General features: G+C 53.3%; 1 protein-coding gene across 2 annotated transcripts in view; it reads right to left on the bottom strand.

The window, feature by feature from the left end:
• Positions 1-13,241, bottom strand: part of UNC5B (unc-5 netrin receptor B) — a 53,586-nt gene extending 40,345 nt beyond the window's left edge. For both annotated transcript variants that reach the window (XM_027693002.1, XM_027693003.1), the window contains exon 1: positions 13,159-13,241. In XM_027693002.1, the coding sequence (XP_027548803.1) occupies positions 13,159-13,231 (73 nt within the window). In that variant the 5' untranslated portion in view covers positions 13,232-13,241. The remainder of the gene's footprint in view (positions 1-13,158) is intronic.
• Positions 13,242-20,930: the final 7,689 nt, after the last annotated feature.

The following is a 20,930-nucleotide window of genomic DNA, read 5'->3' as shown; positions in this document are numbered from 1 at the left end:
AACTGATCCGAGCCCTTCCCCAGATTCAGCTTCTCTTGGATTAAAGCATCTCCTGGGCAGCTTGGTTGGGATGAGCCAGTGAAGCAAGGGCCAGGTTTATTATGGCACTTCCCTAGGGACAAATACCAGCCAGATCAAACCCTGGGGAGACCTTCAGGACCTGCAGCAGCAGCTGGAATCATATCAATGGAAGATGCTCTTTTTCCCCCCCATCTTTCCCCTTGATGCTCCCTTTTCAGAGAGGTCAGGGACTCCTGCTCCCCAAAAACACAAAAAGCCAAAGCTGCACCATTCTCTTGACCTGGAGGTCTATGATAACCCAAACTCCTCCAAACTTTAGGCCCCGTGATTGACATAAATGCCTTTTTAACTCCCTTTTTTCTACACACATGGTGGCAAAACGAGTCCCAAGTAACTACACCACATCCACCGTGTCAAAGGATTCTGTCCAAAGCCCGTGTCTAGGCTACAAGGAAGCCCACCCTTCCTTCCACATCCCCCCCGCTGACCAGGGCATGGGATGCTCTTCTCCCGCTTCCCCTTCCATCTCAAACATCATTAGCAAAGGATCATCTCCTTCAAATAAAGGTTGCCTGCCAACAAATGCCCTTTGCCACGCCCTGACAGCAGCCTTCAGCTCTTCCCTCACCTTGCCTAAGGTTTTTCCAACTTTTTCCTCAGTCCTTCATGTGCTTCCAGGTACCCCATATCCCAGCTCGTACGCCGTGGTCCCTCGAGCAGCCGAGCAAAACCTGTTTTCCTATAGATCTGCTCCAAATGCTCCCACCCACGTGGTGTTTGTGTTCCCCAATAGTAGGTGGAAAGTGTTATGCTGTTGATGTTTTGGGTTGGTTGTTGTTTTTTTTTAGGGGGATATTAATAGATCCCTCTCACTGGCCGACCAGCTCGCCTAGATAAAACCTTTATTGCTAATTTCCTAATCAGGCGGGCGCTTAATTACGAGACATCTCCTTCTGAGTCAGAGGGGGAGGGATGCAGACACACAAACAGCACGACAGGAAAGGGAAAAAAAAAAAAGTCTGGGTTTTTATAGGAAATCAAGCTAAAAAAAGAAATCCCCTCCCCCCCCAAACAAACAAACAACAACTGAAAAAAACCACAGAAGCCATCCAGCCAAAAGATAAATCCGTGGGGATTTCTGGCATCTTAGGCACAGGAGCTCCTCTTGGTGTGGGGGACAAAGTGATGCTGTGCCCTGCGGTCCCTCTGGACGAGGGGCTGGAGCCCAGGGCCGCTCCCGGGGGTCACGGCAGTGGCAGTGCCTCCCCCCTCCCGTGTCCCACATAGAGCTCGGTCCCCATGGGCTGAGAGCAGATGGTTACCAAGCTGACAGGTTGCAAACAGCTCCGTGGAGCCGGTTGGGGAAGCACATACTGTCTCCGTGCCTTTAGTTTTGGAAACAAAAGATGTCTCCCAGCTAAAAAAGTTTGCTGGGAGACCTCGGCGCTCCTTCCTGTCTTCGGATTTCTTTTTAAAAGCACTTTCATCCAGCTCACATCGCTCGGGTCCTATGTCTGCACAACTCTCCAGGCTGCCTGCACAGAACATTTTCCACTCTGAGAAAGGGAAAACAGACCTTTTCCTCTGACTTGCCTCTCTATAGCTGGAAGGAGACTGCAAGGACAGCCACGGTGCAGGGCACATCACCCTTGCTTTTCCAGCAGGCTGCAGGCACTCCCTTCCCAGCAAAAATTTCTTCCTGTCAGGCTTGCAAACACCATGAACTCAGGACAACCCAGAGGAGCTTCTTCCCAGCATCCTTGTTGTTTATTTATAGGAACCCCAAGGCTTGGAAACAGCCCTGGACCCCAGCCCTAAATACACTGGACAGGGACCCAAATCATCTCATAGTGTGGGTTTACTTTGTTAAATCATCCTTTGCTAGGCCACGTTGGACACCCCCCCACACACCTACCGGGATGCAAAGCCCAGCCAAACTGCAGGATTCCGGCTTCCTTGGCTTCCCTGCTGGTTTTAGCTCTGCAACTCGACCCTTGCAGAAACATATGGTTTGCATTCTCCCCCCTAAACTTTCCACAGACTCACACACGCTCTCCTTCCCCCGCCTCCCCGTGGCACACAAACCAAGGCCCTTTTCTCTTTAAGCGAGGAATGGTGCCGACAGCGCTTCCCATCCCTCTCCGAGGGAAGGAGACGGGCACAGGTGGAGCGGGAGAGGCTGCAGTAAAACCCCTCGGCCGAGACCGCTAAGTGGGCTTTGCTGTTCCATGCAGGGGTCATTAACATCCCGGCTGGATCTGCTGCGTCCCCTTATAGCCAGTCCATAAATACTGATGGAAACAGAGCTAGCGTGTCACTGGGATGCGGAGATGGAAAGGGAGGGGGGCAGCAAGTGTGTGCACAACAAGAACCCACTCTACAAGGGAAGCTTTTCCTTCCCCAGCCAGCCAGGGACCACATCCCACCTCATCCCTCTGCAAAAGACAGGAACAACAGCATGCCTTTGGGATGCAGGGATGGCAAGCGGGTGCAGCAGTGCCAGTGGTCAGAGGATGCTCAGGGTTAAGCAGCAACTTCTCCTCCTCTTTTCCCCTCCCTGTGTGCAAAAATCATCTTTTATCTTCCTGTTAGGCAGTTTTCATCTCATTTTCTGCTTCATCCAGCAGCCAGGCTTTTCCCCCCTCAAAATGACTACGGCAGCCTAAGCTGGTTTTTGTTCAGCCCAGACCAATCCAGCGGGAAGCAGTAAGAGGGATTTTTATGGAGCATTAGTTTGCCTTCGTGAAAAGCGAGGCCTCACCTTCCCCCAGCCCGCGCCGCTGGGTGAGGTTAAAAATGCACAAGGGCGCTCAGACCCGCTTCTTTCTCCCAGTGTCCCCAAAGCACCACAGTGGAGAGGAGGCCTTGCGGAACCTGGGAGGGCTGTGGGATGGATGGATGGACGGACGGATGGATGGACGGATGCCCCTGGCCAAAACAGCGTTGGCTGTGATGGAAACCAGAAGCCTTGTGGTCTGTGAGCCCGACTGCCTTCCCAAGGCATACCGAGCATTGCTGGAGTGCCTGTGTGCCCCACACCACCCTCCTGGCCACGTCCGCCAACCCCGGGGCAGAAAAAAAAACCCAAATCCTCTGAATTTGTATATTTTCAGCAGCACAGGACCAGCAAGCCTGACAGCTTCTTGGAGCTGAGCACAGCATGAATTCCCCTCAGCAGGTATTAAAAACCACACTTTAAAAAAAAAAAATCTCTATTTTTGACCTGTTCTGTGTTTAGGATCAGTGTTACTCAAGGTTTTAGCTGGACAGATGAGGCCCTGCAGTAACCTGTGGCTTCCCCTACTACTTATTCCTCAGGATCCTTCCTCATAGGCTGCGACCCCATCTGCAAAGCCGGTGTATGGGTTTTTCCATCCCCGGCAGGACCAGCCCCAACACGCCCCAGACTCCCAGGGTTTTGCTATAAACTACAAAGGAACCTGCCCAATTCGCCCCAGTTTGCATAACCAGTTTAGCCCAAGCATTTGTTTTAAAAACTCTGCTCTGGTTAGTCATTGTTCAGCCCAAACAGAACCCAACCCTCTTCCCAGCTTTTGGATCTAGCTTTTCCAGCTTTGGGCACAGCCAACGTTTTTATCTTGGTGTATAAATTTTAGGGTCTGAAGTATGTGCCTCAATGCCCTGTTTTATATATATACACACATGTATATTTTATATATATATATGTCAGGGTAGCTGAAGGACCCACAACCCAGGATAGGGATTAACCAGTAGGCTCTAAGTCCTGAAATCCAAAACTAGTCATTCACCAGTAGCAAATGATTTAGCACAGACACACATGGAAAAAAAAAAAAAAAGAGGGACTGAAAAGGGGAAGAAAGTCAGTTTTATAGCCCTTGGCAGCCCACACCCCACTTCCTCACACTCAGGATCCCAGTCACCCGAGCAGCTCCGTGCTGCTCGGCTCCACAGCCAAATCCCCTCTCCCGAAACAAATCCCTTTAGTGCCGATGCCGGAGCGCGGAAAGAGGCATTTGCAAGGCTCTGACTGCAGAAAAGCAGCCAAAATGATGCGCAAGGGGAATCAGACATCCTGCAGGAAAACCTGCTTCCACAACTGAGTCAGCATCTCTTCCTACAGACCAGGGGAGGACAAGCGGAACCGCAGACCTGGTGGACACGCGCAGTTGGACGTGGAAGGAGAGCCCAAAATGCCACCTCCTTTTCTTTCCAGCCCAAAGTGGCCCTGGCAATGGTGAAAGAGTTGGGCATGCACCCAGCAGTGATACCATGTCACCAAATCCTTGTCCCCTAAACACAGACCAATGCAACTCAGGAGACTCTACAGAGCTGTGTAAGGACATCCCAGCAAGGAGCTGGGAGCACTGGGAACAGCTTAATTCCAGCCTAATTCAGACTTCCAGCAATACTTGACCCGCTCTATGGAAATGTCCCCCAGTCAGGTCCCAGACAGCAGAACAGACAGACATTTCAGCTTCTCCAAGATAAGCTGGAAGAGAAAACCCTTCAATGAACCCTGTCTCCGGCACAGCGACCCAGACCGCTGATTACTTTTAATTGCTGCGTAATTGGACTCGAGGAGCCATGCTTTCATTTTAAGCCTGTCTCTACATTTCACATCTGTCAAAGTGGGAAAGAAAAACCTTCAAAAATAATATTCCAGTGCAGGAACACCGTAGCAACATCCAGCAACTGCAAAAAGATCCGTGGCAGTGGGGAGGCAAAGGTTGCACCCCAGCCTTTTGGGATAAACAGGGGTGGAGGGAGGCTGCTGGGTCCCACACCTGGGCAGTGATGGCCCCAGGCCAGCCCACAGCAGACAGCATGGCCACACTGCAGATCCACCCTCATGACCAGCACTAATTACCACCTTCACTTGCAGGGCCCTGCAAAGCCTTCAGAGATGCCCCTCCAGGTGAGGGTGGGGACGCTTGCTCGGCTCCACGGATGAAAAGGAAGCAGCAGACCACATTATTTTTTTTTCAGTTGTTTTAAATAGCAACCACTTTCTGGCTGCTGGAAAACACCCTCCTTCTGTTCTTCAAGCCAACCCAAACAGATAGAGCCAATAACGCAGCCGGGTGATGGCGTAGGACGGCAAGGTCTCCACAGGGGGAGATCAGCCCCTGCTCACAGACCATGAGAGGGGAGGCCACACCCCACAATGATGGCAGGGAGGCATCAACCCAGAGGAATGAACTTCACTCCATAAAACCCTGTTACAGAATCACAGAATCATTAAGGTTGGAAAAGACCTCCAGGGTCATCGAGTCCAACCTCTGACAAAACACCATCTTGCCAACCACGGGATTGTCCTCCATTCCAGTTGCTCTCAGTCCTCCAACTAGCAGTCACCATCACCTGAAGGAAGTATTCCAATTTCCCAGATATCATGTGAGTCCACTGGAAAACTGGAGGGTCAGTGAAGCAAGGTCTTCCACTGAAGACCACCCTGGTGCCTTCAGCCACTGCTGGGTGGATGTGCCCCTGCGTGCCCCAAACCTCACAGCCTAGAAAGCATTGAGGACACTTGCTGACGGCAATATTGCATCCCAGGCGTGTCCCTTCTCCCATTTAAATCTGTCCCGAGGAGTTTCTGGGCTCTCCAACCTCCTGCCTAAGGAAAACTCCCACGCTATACAATGCAGCACAACCCTTTAATAGCCTCCCGCCTTCGCAAGCCACCCGGTCGGGAAGCCTGGGTATGGTCTGACACGTCTCATCCCTCCCTGTCACCGCCCCAGGAGGTGTAGGTACATCCAGGAGCCCACCCAAAGGTGCTGCTCCTTGTTTAAATCCTGGAAGAGGACCTGCAGAGGCATTTCAATGCTGTTGACAGAGGAGGGAGCGTGGCGAGAAGGGGGCAATCAGGGGTCACTTCCACGCCAGTGGCAGCTCCCAGGGATGAGAGTCGGTCCACAAAGGGAAGGCTCACAAAGCAACAGCAGGACAAAGTCTGGGTGGAGAAAACCTTGCTCTCATCTCAGCTGTGCCCTCATCTCCCACCCTTTAACAGCCACCACGTCCGTCCCCACACAACTCCAAAAGGGAGGGATGCCCAGTGGGGAGGAGCATCCTTGTACCTTATAGGAGCATTCCCTGTGCCCCATCCTGCACTCAAACCTTCTCACACATGTTTTACCTGCACCTGGACAGCCATTTGGTTCAACAGATCAAGGTGTGCTGATCTAGGATGAGCCAAAGCACCCAAAAAACCCCTGTGCCTGCAGTGACATCAATACCAAGAGCATTTCTCCGCCTCTATGGAAGCTTTGCAGGGTTTTTTCACTTCCCACACCTCTTTCCAGCATCCCATGCTATCCACCTGCATGGATTCTCCAGCTGGGGATACTCCTGCAGGGCCCCAAAGCCCACCCATCTGCACTGGGATGTCCTCACCTCTCCTCCTGTGGTGGCCCCGCTCCAGAGGAAGGCAGATGGATCTAATACGCATTAAATGTCTCAAAATGGGATTTTCCACGCTCTTTCAAAGGGAAACAATCCCTCAGCTTTGGCACTTGGCGTAAGCTTGTGAAGGAGGGGAGCTGGGGGGCAGCAAAGGTTATTCATGGGGTCTTTATGGAAACCACCCTGGCGGGACCCCCCGGAAGCACAAGAGATGCCGGGATCTGACTTTTGTGTCTGGCTCCATGAGAGGGTTGTACCAATTAGGGTGGCAGCCCGTGCTCACAGCCCTGAGTATTCCAGCTGGGAAGGGATGGCTTGTGGTGCTTTTCCTCCTTCTCCTTTATTCCCATAAGATATGGGAATAAACTGGGGAGAGAAGCGAGGGCAGCTGTGCTCTAGGTATGTATGTACAGATATTATGGACTGCTGCAGACAGATTGGGGTGCAAAGGGAGACTCCCACAAAGATGCTCCCCAAATCTGTACAGGTCTTGTTCCTCACCTGAAGGGACTCACTCCCCCAAGGAAAGGGACAGTACAGGCCGAAAATGCCAGGAGAGAAAAGCTCTGCTCAGTTTTCTCCTTGTACAACCAGGTATATTATTACTCTTAAGTAATAATATAAATGTCTCAACTTGTGTCCTTCATCTCCCAGGGTATGAGAAAAGACAACAAACAACACAACACACCAGCGCTGCCTTAAACTGACACAACAAGCAAAGCCAAAGGGGAAAAATAGCTCAAAACCACTTGATTTTTAAATCCTGGGGGGGCTATGTCAACCCCATCCATCCAGACCAAGCCCTGTGTGGCAGGTAATGGGATGCAGCTCCTGATACATATTTCACCTGGATAAATTCAGCTCCAGGAGGAAACTTTGTGTCATGGTCACAGTCCAATTTTGGGACTCCTATGCCACTGCCATCCCCATGCTTATACCCCACGTGGCTCCACAGCCATGCCCAGGGCTTGGGACCTGGTAATTCCTCCTCCCCCAGCAAAGAGCCGTGTCAGCAAGGAATTAGCTGGAAAGGGAATATTTCCCAGCACCTAAATGAGCGAGAGCTTGGCCATCAATCCCCAGTGAAGAGGGGCTGAAGCAGGAGGAGAGAAGACACAGAAGGCCTCCATGTGTGCTCCAGGTAGGCAGGCAAGGGAAGGAGCCTGGCAAAGCCCAGGGAAAGATGGGAAGGAGAGTTCACACCAAAGAAAAACACACTTTTTCCCCCCTCAAGCTGTAAGACAGCCTGCCTGCTGCTGAGCATCGCGGTGACACGGGGATTACTTTGCTTCCATGCTTTTTCCCCTTCCCCACCTGAATTTCCCCGTTGTGGGCTCCACAGAGAAACACTGGGCTACCTGCAGGGACACAGGGAGCCAAACTTGTCATCGCGGTCCCTCTACCAGACTCACCCCAAGATGCACTCCCGGCCATCAAGAGTTCTGTTCAAGGCTTACAGCTTCAACACCCCCCCAGTTACACCAGGCAGCAGTGCCTGCACCCCCAGTTTGGGGCCCCACTGCCCCAGGCGTTTCACTCCAAACCTAACCCAGCTATGACACGTCTGTGTGGGTCTCAGGAAGCCCACTGAAACTGGGAACAGCCCCCCAAAAAGTGGGAGAAGCCACCCAAGGCAGCAGAGAGCAGAGGAGAGCCGAGCGGGGCCACGTTGGGCTGCAGCAGGGAGGGACTCGCAGGAGATTAAAGGCAGAGTGCAGGACACGCTGGAGCAAGCCCCGTGCTAAATAATTCCTGCTTCCCTTCCCTTCCCTTTCCTCGTTTTCCAGCGTGGCTTTGCCCAGCCTTTCCCAGCTTGGCTGGCATTAGATCTCAGGGCTCGGTCTGCCTTTCCCTCACCTCCACGCAGCCGATGAGATCCAGAGGTGCTGAGCCTCCCCAGCAGAAATAAAAAAATGGGGTTTTGAGCCCCTACATGGAAAAAAGAAAACCAAGAAAAAAAAAAAGCAAATAGCAGAGGGATATAAAAAAAAAAATCCCCTAAAAATCCAAGCTCAGCAAACATGTGGCTGCTACCAGCCCAGCCCAGCGGTTTGGGACTGGAACGGGCTCCGGAGGAGGAGGAGGGGACGGCAGCTCTTCCCCTCCGAGGAGCAGGTCTGGGGCTGCCAGCCCAGCGCATTCCTGCGCCGTGAGTCAGGCCTCCGAAAAACCAGGAGGCTTCAAAAATAATACTCTGTGCAGCCTTTGGGATGCTTGCTTGCCTTCTGAATCCCCAGCCTCCCCCGTTTTAGCACTTTGCTCCCCAATGGGACCAAAACTGATTTATCTCAAAACCCAGCTGGGACCCTCAAGAACAACATCACTCTCTGTGCAGGGAGCCCCAGCGTGAAGCTAAAAGGAAACCCACACTCCAGAGCTGCCTCGACAGTAAAAATCCAAGCGTCAGCCAAGCCTGCAGGGCTGCAGGGACAGGGAGGATTTAGGGAGTGTTAGGGAGGGTGCTGCATCCAGCGAGGGGCCTCCAGGCTCCCACCAAGAGAGGTCCCTGGGAGGGTGGGTGTGAAGCCAGAGCAGCTCTATGGGGCTTTCTGCCTCTCCCAAGCCAAAGCTCTGCAATTCCCAGCCCTAGTGCAGGTCATACAGGATTTTTTCCAATGCTCCAGCCTAACGTGAGGAGACACATCACTCAAAAGCTACTGGTTCACCAATCCCGGGACACCATGAAGGCTCTGGTTTGCTTGGGTTTTGTTTTTTGGTTTTTTTGGGGGGGGGGAGAACAACACAGTTCACACAACATTTCCTTAAGGTCCTGAGCTCTGGCAGTCCCAGGGAAGGACTGGCCAAGGTCTCTTCAGCCCAGGATGCGCAGCAGGAATCACAAAATGCTTTGGGTTGGAAGGGACCCTAAAGTTCATCTAGTTCCAACCCCCTTGCCACAGGCAGAGACACCTCTCACTAGACTGGACTGCCCAGGACTCTATCCAACCTAGCCCTGAACACTTCCAGGGATGGAAGCTCCAGGAGAAACAAGTCTCCATGTCACCAGACACAGGTCCCCTCACAGAGCCCAGCATCCCATGGGCCAGGGCTGTGTCAGCTTGGTGCCAGCGTGCTGTGACTCACGGGCAGGGGTGTCTTGCACAATACAACTGATTACAGCAAATTACAGCTTTGCATATTATGGAAAACCAGACTTGGAGCCAGTGGGCCTTAAAATGCCACGGAGGGGCCGATGGCAGCCAGTGAGCAGCTCAGGCACCCCCCACAGCCCTGATAATCCCCCCTTCCCACGGTGAGACGCACGGGTGGGACGGCAGGAGGGGGCAGAGGGGATGGGCTGATGATTTATTTCCCCCCCCTCCTGCTCCAGCAAATGTTTTCACTCGCATTAGCATCGCTAAAGCCGGGAGGATATAAGTGAATAGGAAACAGCAGGAACCTGTGGCTTTATGGCACCAACATCTGCTGTAATGAACTCCTCACAGACTCCATACAGCCCCTTCCACCCTCACTTCCCAGCCTTCCTGCTGCCTTCCTGGCACCCGCCTGCCAGCCTGGCTTGGCCCAGCAAAGCCCAGCTCAGGACTCTCCTGATAACCTACGGGGCTGGCAGGATGATCCTCCGGCCCCAAACACACTGGGAGGGAGAGAGCTGTGAGGCTGAGGATTTAAAAGTGCTGCTACTGCTAGAAATGGAAGGAAAACCAAGCTCCTTGCAGCATCTTGGCTCGCTTAACTGACCCAAAATACAGATCTGTTTTTTAGATATTTTTATATATATTATTCCTGTACAGCTAGGACAGGGATGGAAAGGGAACCAGCATGCACAGCATCAAAGGGACCCATGGGATATACAGAGAAGGGAGATAAAGGACACAGATGGACTCTCCAAGCTCCTTACAGGGCCAGCAGCCGTGTGCTTGTGCTTTCTAAACAGAGAAAATGCAAGCTGGATTTCTCCCCTACCCCCCCAACTACCACTTCCAAGAGATTCTGCCCTCTTTAAATTAGTGTTTTCCCATTTCTCTCCTTTTTTGTTGTTGTTGTTGTTTCAGTATTTCACCCTGCTGCTATCATACACAGAGAGCACCCACTTCTAGGAGAGAGAGGGCTCCATAACCAACCAGCTACAGGAGAAGGAGACAAAACGAAAAAACAGAGCAGATCCTTCCACATACTACTGTCCTTAAGCCTCCACTTCCAAAGGGCAGGATTGGATGAGCAACAGGTCTTGGAGCAGCTCTGCCTCGGCCATCTGCTCCCGGCAGCAGCAGCAGGCAGGCAGCCTCCTGCCACCACTGTCCTCGCAGCTCACACTGATGCTGAAATCCCTTCCTCCCAAGATGTTTTCCTGCTGGTGGTAGAGCAGAAGGATGGAAGGACAGTCCTTCACCAGGATGGCAGTGCCACACTGTCTGCAACCCCCTTTGTCAGCTAAGTGCCCCCGTCCAGCATCACCCTCGGGGTTTCAGCCGCCCTTCTGCAGCCTCCGTGCAGCCCCCGGGGAAAGACCCTCACCTCAAGCAAGCTCCACATCCTCACACAGAGTTTTCTCCTATCCAGAGGTGCACGCAGAGGAGCAGGAGGAAGCCTGGCAGGTAAAGCCCCAGGCTCAGGATGGGGGGATGTGCCGGGAGCTGGGGTTCCCCCAGCAGCAGTCCAGGGGATGGATGAACGGACCAGCTGCTCCTGGGCTTCAAACCCACACCCAAAACAACACTTCTCCCCCTGCATTGCAAAACCCAACACAAACAATGTGTACATTCTCTGTTATCAAAAGAGAAAATTGTTTTCTAGGTGATGGCTCTCCCTCCCTCCTTAAAACCAGACAAGGATGGGGAAGGGAGCGGATGATCACCGGGTCTCGGCTGCCTCCTCTGCATCATCACATGCCACCTCTACACAACACTCCTGGAGAAACACTAATTATAGCTCTACAGCTAAAAACTTTATTATACACAGACATACATATGCCAGATTACCAGCGTGCCTTGAGAGAGCTCCCCAGGCTCAAACTGAGCCAGGTGGGTCAGGTTTAACTTGTTTTTTTTTTCTTCATTCCCTCCCTCCCTCCTGCCCAGTTTTATTTCAACCCCTGCGTGAACTCGATGCACACAAAAATAAAGAGGACAGAGTCAGACACAGAGGTCCTGCACCACCAACCCAGTGACATCCCACCCTCCCCTCGGCATCCCCACTGCTTGGTCACGGCTAAACCCTGCCCCACAGCAGCCTGGCTAATCCAGCCTTCCCAAACCCATCCCCAGCATCCCACGCCATGTCGAGCCTCCGGGCCCCTCACTGCCCGTCCCTACACCACGGCACCGCTCCCAGCCAAGCGGGACACCAGTTGCCAGCCCTCAAACCTCTCCCTTCCCACCGAGGGAGAGTTTCTCCCAGCTGGAAGATGCCGCTGCAGGAACGTCCAAGCCACTGAATAAGTCAATAGTGCCATTCCTGTTTCCCATTTGCCCAAACACACTGGATCTTTGTGTGGCGGAGGCGGAAAAAATATTAATCTAATTAGGCTCCCTCCCTAAAATTCCTCGTCACCTTAATTACGCTTCAGAAAAGAAGGCTTGGTTCATTTTCCTAGAAAATCAGCTTGTCAGGAGACGCTTTCAACTCCTAACAAGACCGATCTGTGCTTCGCAACGTGTCCTCAAACCCTCGCCAGAAGCTGCGGGGAGCGAGAGATCCCGAATTCCCACGGGGATGACTACCCTGCCCATCACGGTTATGGTCTCTTCCAACCTCTAAAAGCCATCAAACTTTATGGGGCTCCACTTCTGAGCTCTACACTCGAGCACATCTTTTTACACCTGGAGAATAAACACCCGGCACCTTTGCTTTGCCACCGCCGGAGGATGACAAAGGACAGAGTCCCGAGATGCTGAGGATGTTCGGGAGTTGTGGAGTGGGTGTGGGGGGAAAAACACAGCTGAAAGGCTGAATTTGATCACAGGAGTCCTAACGAGAGAGGGCAGCAGGAGAGAGGTGCCTCTGTTTCTTGTCTGTGGCAGGGATTACTGACGGAAGGGCTGGATTTAAGTGCATCTCAATCACAAGATTGCGTTGCGCACAGGAAACTTTGAAGAGCCGTAGGAAAAGACCACTTGGCTGCCCGGCCATCAATGGCTCGGCTTATAAAAAAGCAGATTTATAAAAAAATAATAGATTAAAAAAAAAATCCAGGCTGAATAATTACTTCTTTGACACGCTGGGGAATCGCAGCTGGCGATACTACAAAAAGAGGGCTGGGTTTGTTTTGCTTTTGCCAAGAAAAATAAATATATATATATACAGAGAGAGAGAAATATAAGGAAGCGGCACGGCGAGGCGGGCAGGGAGCGGCGCTGGCAGCTCACATCCCCCCGGAGCATCCCCCCCGGAGCGGAGAGCGCTGCCAGCCCGTTTCCCCACGGAGCATCTCCCCCGGACTGGAGAGCGCTGCCAGCCCGTATCCCCACGGAGCATCCCCCCCGGAGCGGAGAGCGTTGCCAGCTCCCACCCACCCGGAGCACCATCCGCCCCGGCCCGGAGCATCCCCCGGGCGCGGAGGGCGCTGCCAGCCCGCATCCCCCGCGAGCATCCCCCCCAAACGGCGCGGAGGGAGAGTCTCCCCCCCCGCCAACCCCTCAACCTTTATCTTAAAGGAAAACCAAAACAAGTACGAACTCAGCGTCACAAGGCTGAACACCACAACCGGCAGTGAACTTTTTTGGGGGGGACGCTGCCCACCCTACAGCCTCCCGCACAGCCCCCCAAAACTTGTGCCCCCCTTACCTGCGGCGGCCAGCGCCCGGCGGAGCAGCAGCGGGAGGAGGAGGAGGGTGATGCGGAGGGCGGGCGGCGGCATGGCGGCGGGACTGGGATCGGGATGGGATGGGATCGGGACGGGAGCGGAGCGCTGCCCGCCCGCCTCGCCACTGCCGGGCTGCCCGGCACGGGGGGCGGGGCCGAGGGCGGGGCTGGGGGGCGGGGCCTGGGGCCCTCCATCCCTGCGATGAGCTGCGACCGGGCTCAGTTTTCCTCCCTCCCTCCCCCGGCACCTCCGCCCGCCCCGTCCCGGGATACGGGGATGGATCCACGCCGGGAGAGCGGCTGCGGGGCCGGGAACCCGCGTTAACCCACCGAGCGGCGGGTCCCGCTGTGCAGTGGGGCCGAGCGGGCACAAGGGGGAGCCCCGCAACGCGCTCGGCGCCGAGTCCCCCCCCCTATCCCCCGCCGCGTCCTCCTCCCCCTGCAAAAATACTTTGCACGAGTGAAGCAGCGCGTCCTGCTGCGATGTGAGTGCCGTGGGGTGGCGGAATGGACGCTTATCATGGAATCGTGGAATGCTTTGGGTTGGAAGGGACCTGAAAGTCCATCTCGTTCCACCCCCCTGCCATGGGCAGGGACACCTTCCACTAGACGAGCACACAGCCCCGTCCAGCCTGGCGGCCTTGAACATTTCCAGGGATGTGGCATCCACAGCTGCGCTGGGCAGCCTGTGCCTGGGCCTCACCGTCCTCACAGGGAAGATTTTCTTCCCAATATCTAAGCCAAACCTCTGTGTGAAGCTATTCCCCCCCCTTGTTCTGTCCATGCTCTTGTAAAAAGTCTCTCTCTCCATCTTTCTTGTAAGCTCCCTTCAGGTACTCTTACACCCCCCCACTCCCAAGAGTGGGCATTAAAATCCAGGCTGCAGGATGTACCCACAGGAGCAGAAAGATAACATATGCACACACACACAAATAATTAAAAATAAAATTCATGCACTGAGGGAGGTATCCTGCAACTGCTCCTCGATACGTGGCTTTTGGTACTTAAAGGGGGCTTATAAAAAAGATGGAAAGTGACTTTTTACTGCGGCAGGTAGTGATAGGACAAGGGGGAATGGTTTTAAACTAAAAGAGGAGAGATTTAGGTTAGATGTTAGGAGGAATTTCTTGCCTGTGAGGGTGGTGAGGCCCTGGCACAGGTTGCCCAGAGAAGCTGTGGCTGCTCCATCCCTGGAAGTTTCCAAGGCCAGGTTATACAGGGCTTGGAGCAACCTGGGCTAGTGGAAGGTGTCCCTGCCTATGGCAGGGGATTGGATCTAAATGATTTAAGGTCTCTTCCAACCCAAACCATTTCATGATTCCATGATATCCATACCTCTCCCTTCTTGTAAAGAATTGTAAACAAACTCAGGTTTGTAAACCTTGTTGGGGGCTGCAGTTTTCCACCTGGCAAGTCCTCAAGCTGGGTTTAAACCAGACCCTGGCCCCTTGCTTAGTGGAGGGGGGCAAAAGGACTCAGCAGGCCCTTTTTGGGGGAGAGAACCCCAAATTCAGCCAAGTCACACTACGCTAGAGCAGTGCTGCAGCGGTGTCTGTGCAAGCAGGGCTGCGCAGTGCTGAGTGACAGCAAGATCCACTCTTTCCCACTAAGGAAGGGGCTGCCTATAAATGGTTAAAATAGCATGGGAACTGCTAACTACTTTTAATTGCTGGCAGCTGCTCAGCTCCTCGGGGTAGGGCAGTGGGGGCGAAGGAGCCCTGGCAGGCAGGCGGTAATTACAGCCTGTGCCGCCGCCAGCCCGGTGGAACCGGGGCCGTGGGTTTGGCGCCGGGGCTCTCCAGGCTCCACGAGCTGCTCCAGACGTGGGTTTGCTCTCAGGGCTGAGCCTAGTCGTCGCCTTCGCAGGGGCAGCGCGAATCCCGACGGGATGGAGCAGCTGTGGAATTGGGGTGTTGCATGCAAACCGTCACCCCAAAAATGAAAATCCACCTTTTGGGAGCTGTCCAGAGCCATCATGAGCTTTTCCTGCTGCCCAGGTGCCACCTTTACCCTTAGCCAGTCCCGTGGGTGCCCCAGCCAGACCCCAAAAAACAGGAGGAACTCGTGGCACATCGCTTGGGCCACCTGCACTTCGCGGCCATGCAGCTGCCTGTAGTGCCACCTCGAGCATCCCACACCCGGCTGCACTTGAGCCGGTATTCACAGAGCACTGGGACGTGCCGGAAAAGGCTGAAGAGCGGAAAAGAAATATAAAAAAAAAATCTCATTTCCCATTGCTGTCAAGGGAGTGAAGCTGTAAGGGAAGCGCCCGGCTGGGCAGTGAGGGGGAGGGATGCACCTGATGCAAACCCAGCGGTGCTGGCGTTGGAGAGGGGCTGAGGCTGACAGCTTTGGGAAAATAAACTGGAAAATAAAGGTATTTTCCAGCCAGAGTGGACATTAGGAGTGCCTACTTTGGGAAGGAGAGTGTGCCTTTTGTGCCTTTTTTTTGTAGAAATGAGGGAGCGCGGGTGGGTTAAACCGAGTGGTGTTGTCACTGCCCGGTATTCAAAATATGAATTAAAGCAATGCAAATTAAGGGTTCCCTTACCCCTATTGCACAATTTGAGAAAAATATGACAGGACAAACTATCATTAAGGCAAAGGGCCGTTTTTCCTCCCAGGTGTTTACATATTACCCCTCCTTTTCCCACTAATGGCCCGGTGTGAATGTGTCAATCAAATTCCCAGCATAGAGGGAATCAGCTCCCAGCAGCTGATCCGAGGTGTGAGGAGCTGCACCGGGCTCAGCTGCCAGAGGGATGGGGCTGGATGAAGCCAAGGGGAAGCTGTTGGCATGTGGGAAAGGGTGGGTTGGCATTCTGCAGCAGGCACAGGGAGGGACTGCTCCCACTCAGGGATGCAGCAGGACTAGCAGCCCAAATCCCACCGGTGGGTGACACACATGACACCTGAGCAGGGACCCTCTGACCTCTCTGGATTGGATATTCGGGTCTCTGGCATAACCAGGAAGGGGGGTGGATGCATTAAAGCGTTAAAAACTATGGCAATCAGATGAATAATAAACAGAGGAAACTCCCAAAGCATAATCAGGAGGTGAGACAAAGACTCACTTGTTTGGGATTCGAGGTCACGGCGCCCTTCAGCTCTGACCACACCATCATGGGAGGGGTGGGTTTCTCTTCCCACCCAAACTTTAGAGGCAGAGCAGGCCTTAGGTGAGCTGAAACATCCCCTATTAGTTCCTTTTCCTTTCAGACCTTGCTCCTCACTAAACACCTCAGTGATCTGGGATGAGGCCGGGCTCGGCAGCACCGAGATATCAAGACATCTTTATGGTACAAAAAAATTTCTGTTAGGGGCAAAAAAAAGATTTTTATCTATTTTGTTTAAAGAGCATTTTCTTTTAAGCCCCCAGATGTTATTTGCAGCTGTGGTTGGCCAGAAGGGCCACAGGCAGCTAACCAGGGGGGTAGCCAGAGGTGCTTATCTATTTGGGGGTTCAGAGGCCTTCAAGGCAATTTGCATAACCTTATCCACAGCTGTGCTATCGGGACAACCAATCCCACCAACCTAATTAGGCATTAGGAAGAAGAGAGCGTCTGAAGACCTGCACACGGGAGAAAAAGAGGGGATATAGAGCAAAGCTACAGATAATGTGGGGTCAAGGCACTGGGAAGGGCTTCCCCAGCATGGAAAAACCTTAGACAGAGTTTTGTTTTCCCCGGGATGCTGCAGCCAATGCCCTGGCTTCTCCTCCTCACTGGCTCACCCTACCACATCTCCTCTCACTCCACAAATAGCTGCCTCCCTCCTCTAGGAATCCAGCTGGGCTGAAATGCCCCTGCTTTTTGTAAAGAGGGAATTTTATAGGGAGCTTGTTGTTACCGAGAGAGCCCTGGCACAAAGTAAACACTGGGTTAGCAGTGATTCATTTTATCTTTTCCCCTACTACTGACAGTTTTCTCACCTGGGAGCTTTGGGAGCACTGAAGGAGGCTGCGGAAATCCCTGCTGACAGACGTGCTGCAAGGATGCTGTCACTGCCACCAAAAAGTCCTGGACATTGCCTGGAAGGGAGAGGGAATTTGTTCCTCTCCATAATACAGGGAGAGTCAGGGCAGAAAAAGGGTTGGAGGAGGAGAGGGCAGGTGTTCCTGCAAAACAGGTGGGCCAGGGTATTTTGCTGGGTAGGTTGTTGCTGGTGGCACCAGGATGGAGCCAGAGTGTCCTCTTGGTTCACCATGGGCCGGCTTCCCTGGGCAGGTAGTGACAGGACAAGGGGGAACTGTTTGAAACTAAAAGAGAGGAGAGATTTAGATCAGAAATTCTTCCCTGTGAGGGTGGTGAGGCCCCAGCACAGGTTTTCCAGACAAGCTGTGGCTGCCCCATCCCTGCAAGTGTTCAAGGCCAGGTTATACAGGGCTCTGAGCAACCTGGGATAGTGGAAGGTGTCCCTGCCCAGGGAATGAGATGATCTTTAAGGTCCCTTTGAGCCCAAACCATTCCATGTTTCTGTGATTCCCTGTAATTTTCTCCCATGCTTTCTGAGGGAGAAACACCCAGCACACTCCCTTCCTCCCCCCACTCCATGGGCTCTCTCATCCCACACTGGGGCCCTCAGGTTACCCCTTTAACCTTGGAGCAGGGAGGTGAAGGCAAGGGGCTGTCCTGTCCCTCACCTCCAAACAGGGATGCTGTGCACTGCACATTCCACACTCGGGCTGGCAGGGGCTCCTGAGGGAGCTGAGCAAGGTGCAGGAGAAGATGCAGCATCTTCATGGAAGCTGAGGATGGAGAAGACCCCCTTGACTAGCAGGACATCACACATATCCAGGGAGACATCCCTGTCAGGGAGATAACTAGAGAGGGCAGAATACCCCAAGATGAAGACCAAGACCATGAAATACCATTTACATACCCCCAAATCCTCCAACCAATGGGATACCTGGTGTGCAGGCCCTGCACCAGACATGGGGAACAAGATGGGATTTCTGAGTCCTGGTTGCCTCCCAAGCCAAATTCACGGGTGAGACACGGAAAAGAAGAGAGGTAGGATCTCCTTGGAGGCACTGGGGAGGGAAGGGGTGTTTGTGGTTCAGTGGCTCCCAAGTCCTTTCTGCTTTGCAGAGCTTTCCGAGTGACACTGGCGTGTGATTCGATTAGGGAAAGCGCTTCACTTTCTACCCACTCCAGAGTCTCCTTGGCTTCAGCTCGAGCCGTGATGGAAAACTCTCTGGGTGGAAGGGAGAGGCAGACACAAACAGCCCCCACCTCTCCCTGATACCCCTTCAGACCCTCATGCCACCTCTCTCCTCCACTTTGGATGGTGCTTCTTGGCATCTCTGTCCCACAGGGGGATGGAGGTAGAAACTTCTCCCCTGAGGCAAGGCCATCCTGGTTAGGAGACTAGTGATTCCCAGGGTGACCAAGATCCATATTATGAATCCTTCCCCTTGTGAGGGACTGGGCTGGGTGGCTGGGAAAAGCTCCCCATGTGCACACATGGACACAAAGGGAAGGAGTGAGCACCCAAAGCCACCAGAAGATGCTTTGGGGATTTGCATCAAGACCATGGTTTGCTCCACAGGGAGCTGAGTCTGGACCAGAGTCAGCAGTGCCTCCCAAGCATCTCTCACGAACCTGTAACAGAAGAGAGTGGGAGAGAAGGGAGATCAACACAGCCATGAAGCAAAGCAGAGACCTTTCCAGCTCCATCCTCCATGTGAAGCCAGGCCGGGCTGGCAGGGGAGTGGGAAACTGCCAGGAGATATGAATGAGGGAGAGGGAAAAAAAAGCCACAGTGGGCCAGCATAAAAGCCCCAGTGTGGTGGAGCAGGTGCAGAGGCTGTGATAATTCCCCATTTCTTCCAACAGAGGAACTAGGAATGTCCAAATTGAGTTATCGGGCAGCAGGTTTACGGACAAACAAAAGACGGCGCTTTTTCCACGCCACCCGTGATTAAATTACAGACCTCATTGCCACAGGGTGCTATGGAGACCTACAGACTAAGTGGCCCCCAGAAAGCATTTAGGCAAACTCACGGGGCACACAGGTCTGTCAAGGTCTGTTAAACATGATGGAGCAGCCACCTCAGGGAGTCCCTAAAGCCCAAGGCTGCCGGGAGCCTGTGCTGGACAAGGGGCTCAGCAGACCTGCCATCCCCTGCCAGCAGTGCTGGACCAGCACAGCCTGGGAGATAAATAAATCATTCCCCAAATCCTCTTGAGGGCAAGAAGAGGTTATTTGGCTCGGAAGTGCCCATGGTGATGCTACAGGATAGACAGAGAGGGGACTCCAGGGTTTATGTCCATGTCCCAGTGCAGGGATCCTCTGCGATCCCTTGCCAGGGATTTTTGCCCCTGGCTGCCCTCACAGCTGACTGGGTGAGACAGGGTGGGCAGAGCCCTACTGTTTCCACAGCTTCAGGCAGAGAGGCTCTTGCTCAGAAGGAAAGGGAGAAAAACATCGTCTGCTCCCCGCAAGGATACCACAGGCTGGATCTGCCTGCCATAAACATGGCCCCAGCTCCTCACTCTCCACCAGGCATGTCAGCTCAATAATTCATCGTCCAGGAGTTGCAATAACTATCCATAATTCACGAGCGGTAATATTCTACAAGTTGGAACTGGCAATTTGGCTCCCTGGACCGTCTTCCCAGGGCTGCCTCGCACCATATCCAAGGTCTCATTTCTTCTTGCCAAAAGGCACGAAGGCAGCAGCCACCTCCAAGTTGATACAGCCAGGAGGAGCATCCTAGAAGCAGCAGGTTTTGGAACTGTGTCCATCTGTTCCTGTTCTTCAGGTGTCCAAGGGCTTCCTCACAGGGTGGTCTGAAAATTATGAAGAAGTCTTGGTTTTTGGTCTGAAAGGCTGATAAAAACAACAGGAGGTGCTTGGGAGGAGCAAGATAAGGTGTATCAGCGATGCAGGGATGTGGCCTTCAACAGCAGCTCATAGCAGCAGTGTTGGGTGTCCTTTGGTGACCCTTCCAGCAGTGAAGGGACATGGGAGTGTGCAGGTCCCAGAGATGCCCCACAGCAAGATGTAAAGCAGTATCTTAACATCTGAGGCTGATAAACAGCTCCAAAGCACAAGATCCAAGGGATGATTTGGGACTGGGGGTGGCAGAAAGGGCTGGAGGAGGCTGCAGCAATGGGTTCCCCTCCAGGATACAGCACAGAAGCTCCTGGTATCAGCAGGGAAGCGCAGCAGCTCCAGGGAAAAGTGGGAAACGTGAGCCACAGAGTTCTCAGATTAGAAAAACACCTCTTGCTCGGCAAACTCTGTAAGTCAGACGTAAAACACGGTGAAGCAGAGCATGTTGGAGCTCCCTCGCTCCTGGGGGAGATGTTTATTAACTCGTCAAAACAGAACGTCTGGTGTTGCCAGCAAGGAGCTGGAACAGGAGGAAAAAAAAAGAGAGAAAATAGAGAAAGGGGAGGAAAATCAAAAATCACATGTGAAAAACATCCTTTGCTTCCCTGTACTTGGCTGGAGGTGGTCTATGGAGCCTGCCTGAGCCCAGACCAAGCAGGGATCCTGGAGCATCCTCCTGGAGAGGCAGGAGCAGATGCCAGGGAAGAGGCTGTTGCAGCACGCGGCTCCGACTCCCACGCTCTTCGCAGGAGCCGCTCCCAACCTCCGTGTAATTGGGCCAGTTGGCACACCTGGCTCAACATAAATTAAGGCTTCTAAAATAAATAAGGTGATAGCCGGCAATGAGGCACCAAATTGATGTTGCAGTAGCACAGGGCAGTCATTACATCATTACTGCAACAGGGGACGGCACA

This window comes from Neopelma chrysocephalum, unplaced genomic scaffold (genome assembly GCF_003984885.1).
Source record: "Neopelma chrysocephalum unplaced genomic scaffold, ASM398488v2 Primary Assembly neopelma1_89, whole genome shotgun sequence".
Lineage (NCBI taxonomy): Eukaryota > Metazoa > Chordata > Aves > Passeriformes > Pipridae > Neopelma > Neopelma chrysocephalum.
This window is presented reverse-complemented; position numbering and strand designations above follow the sequence as displayed.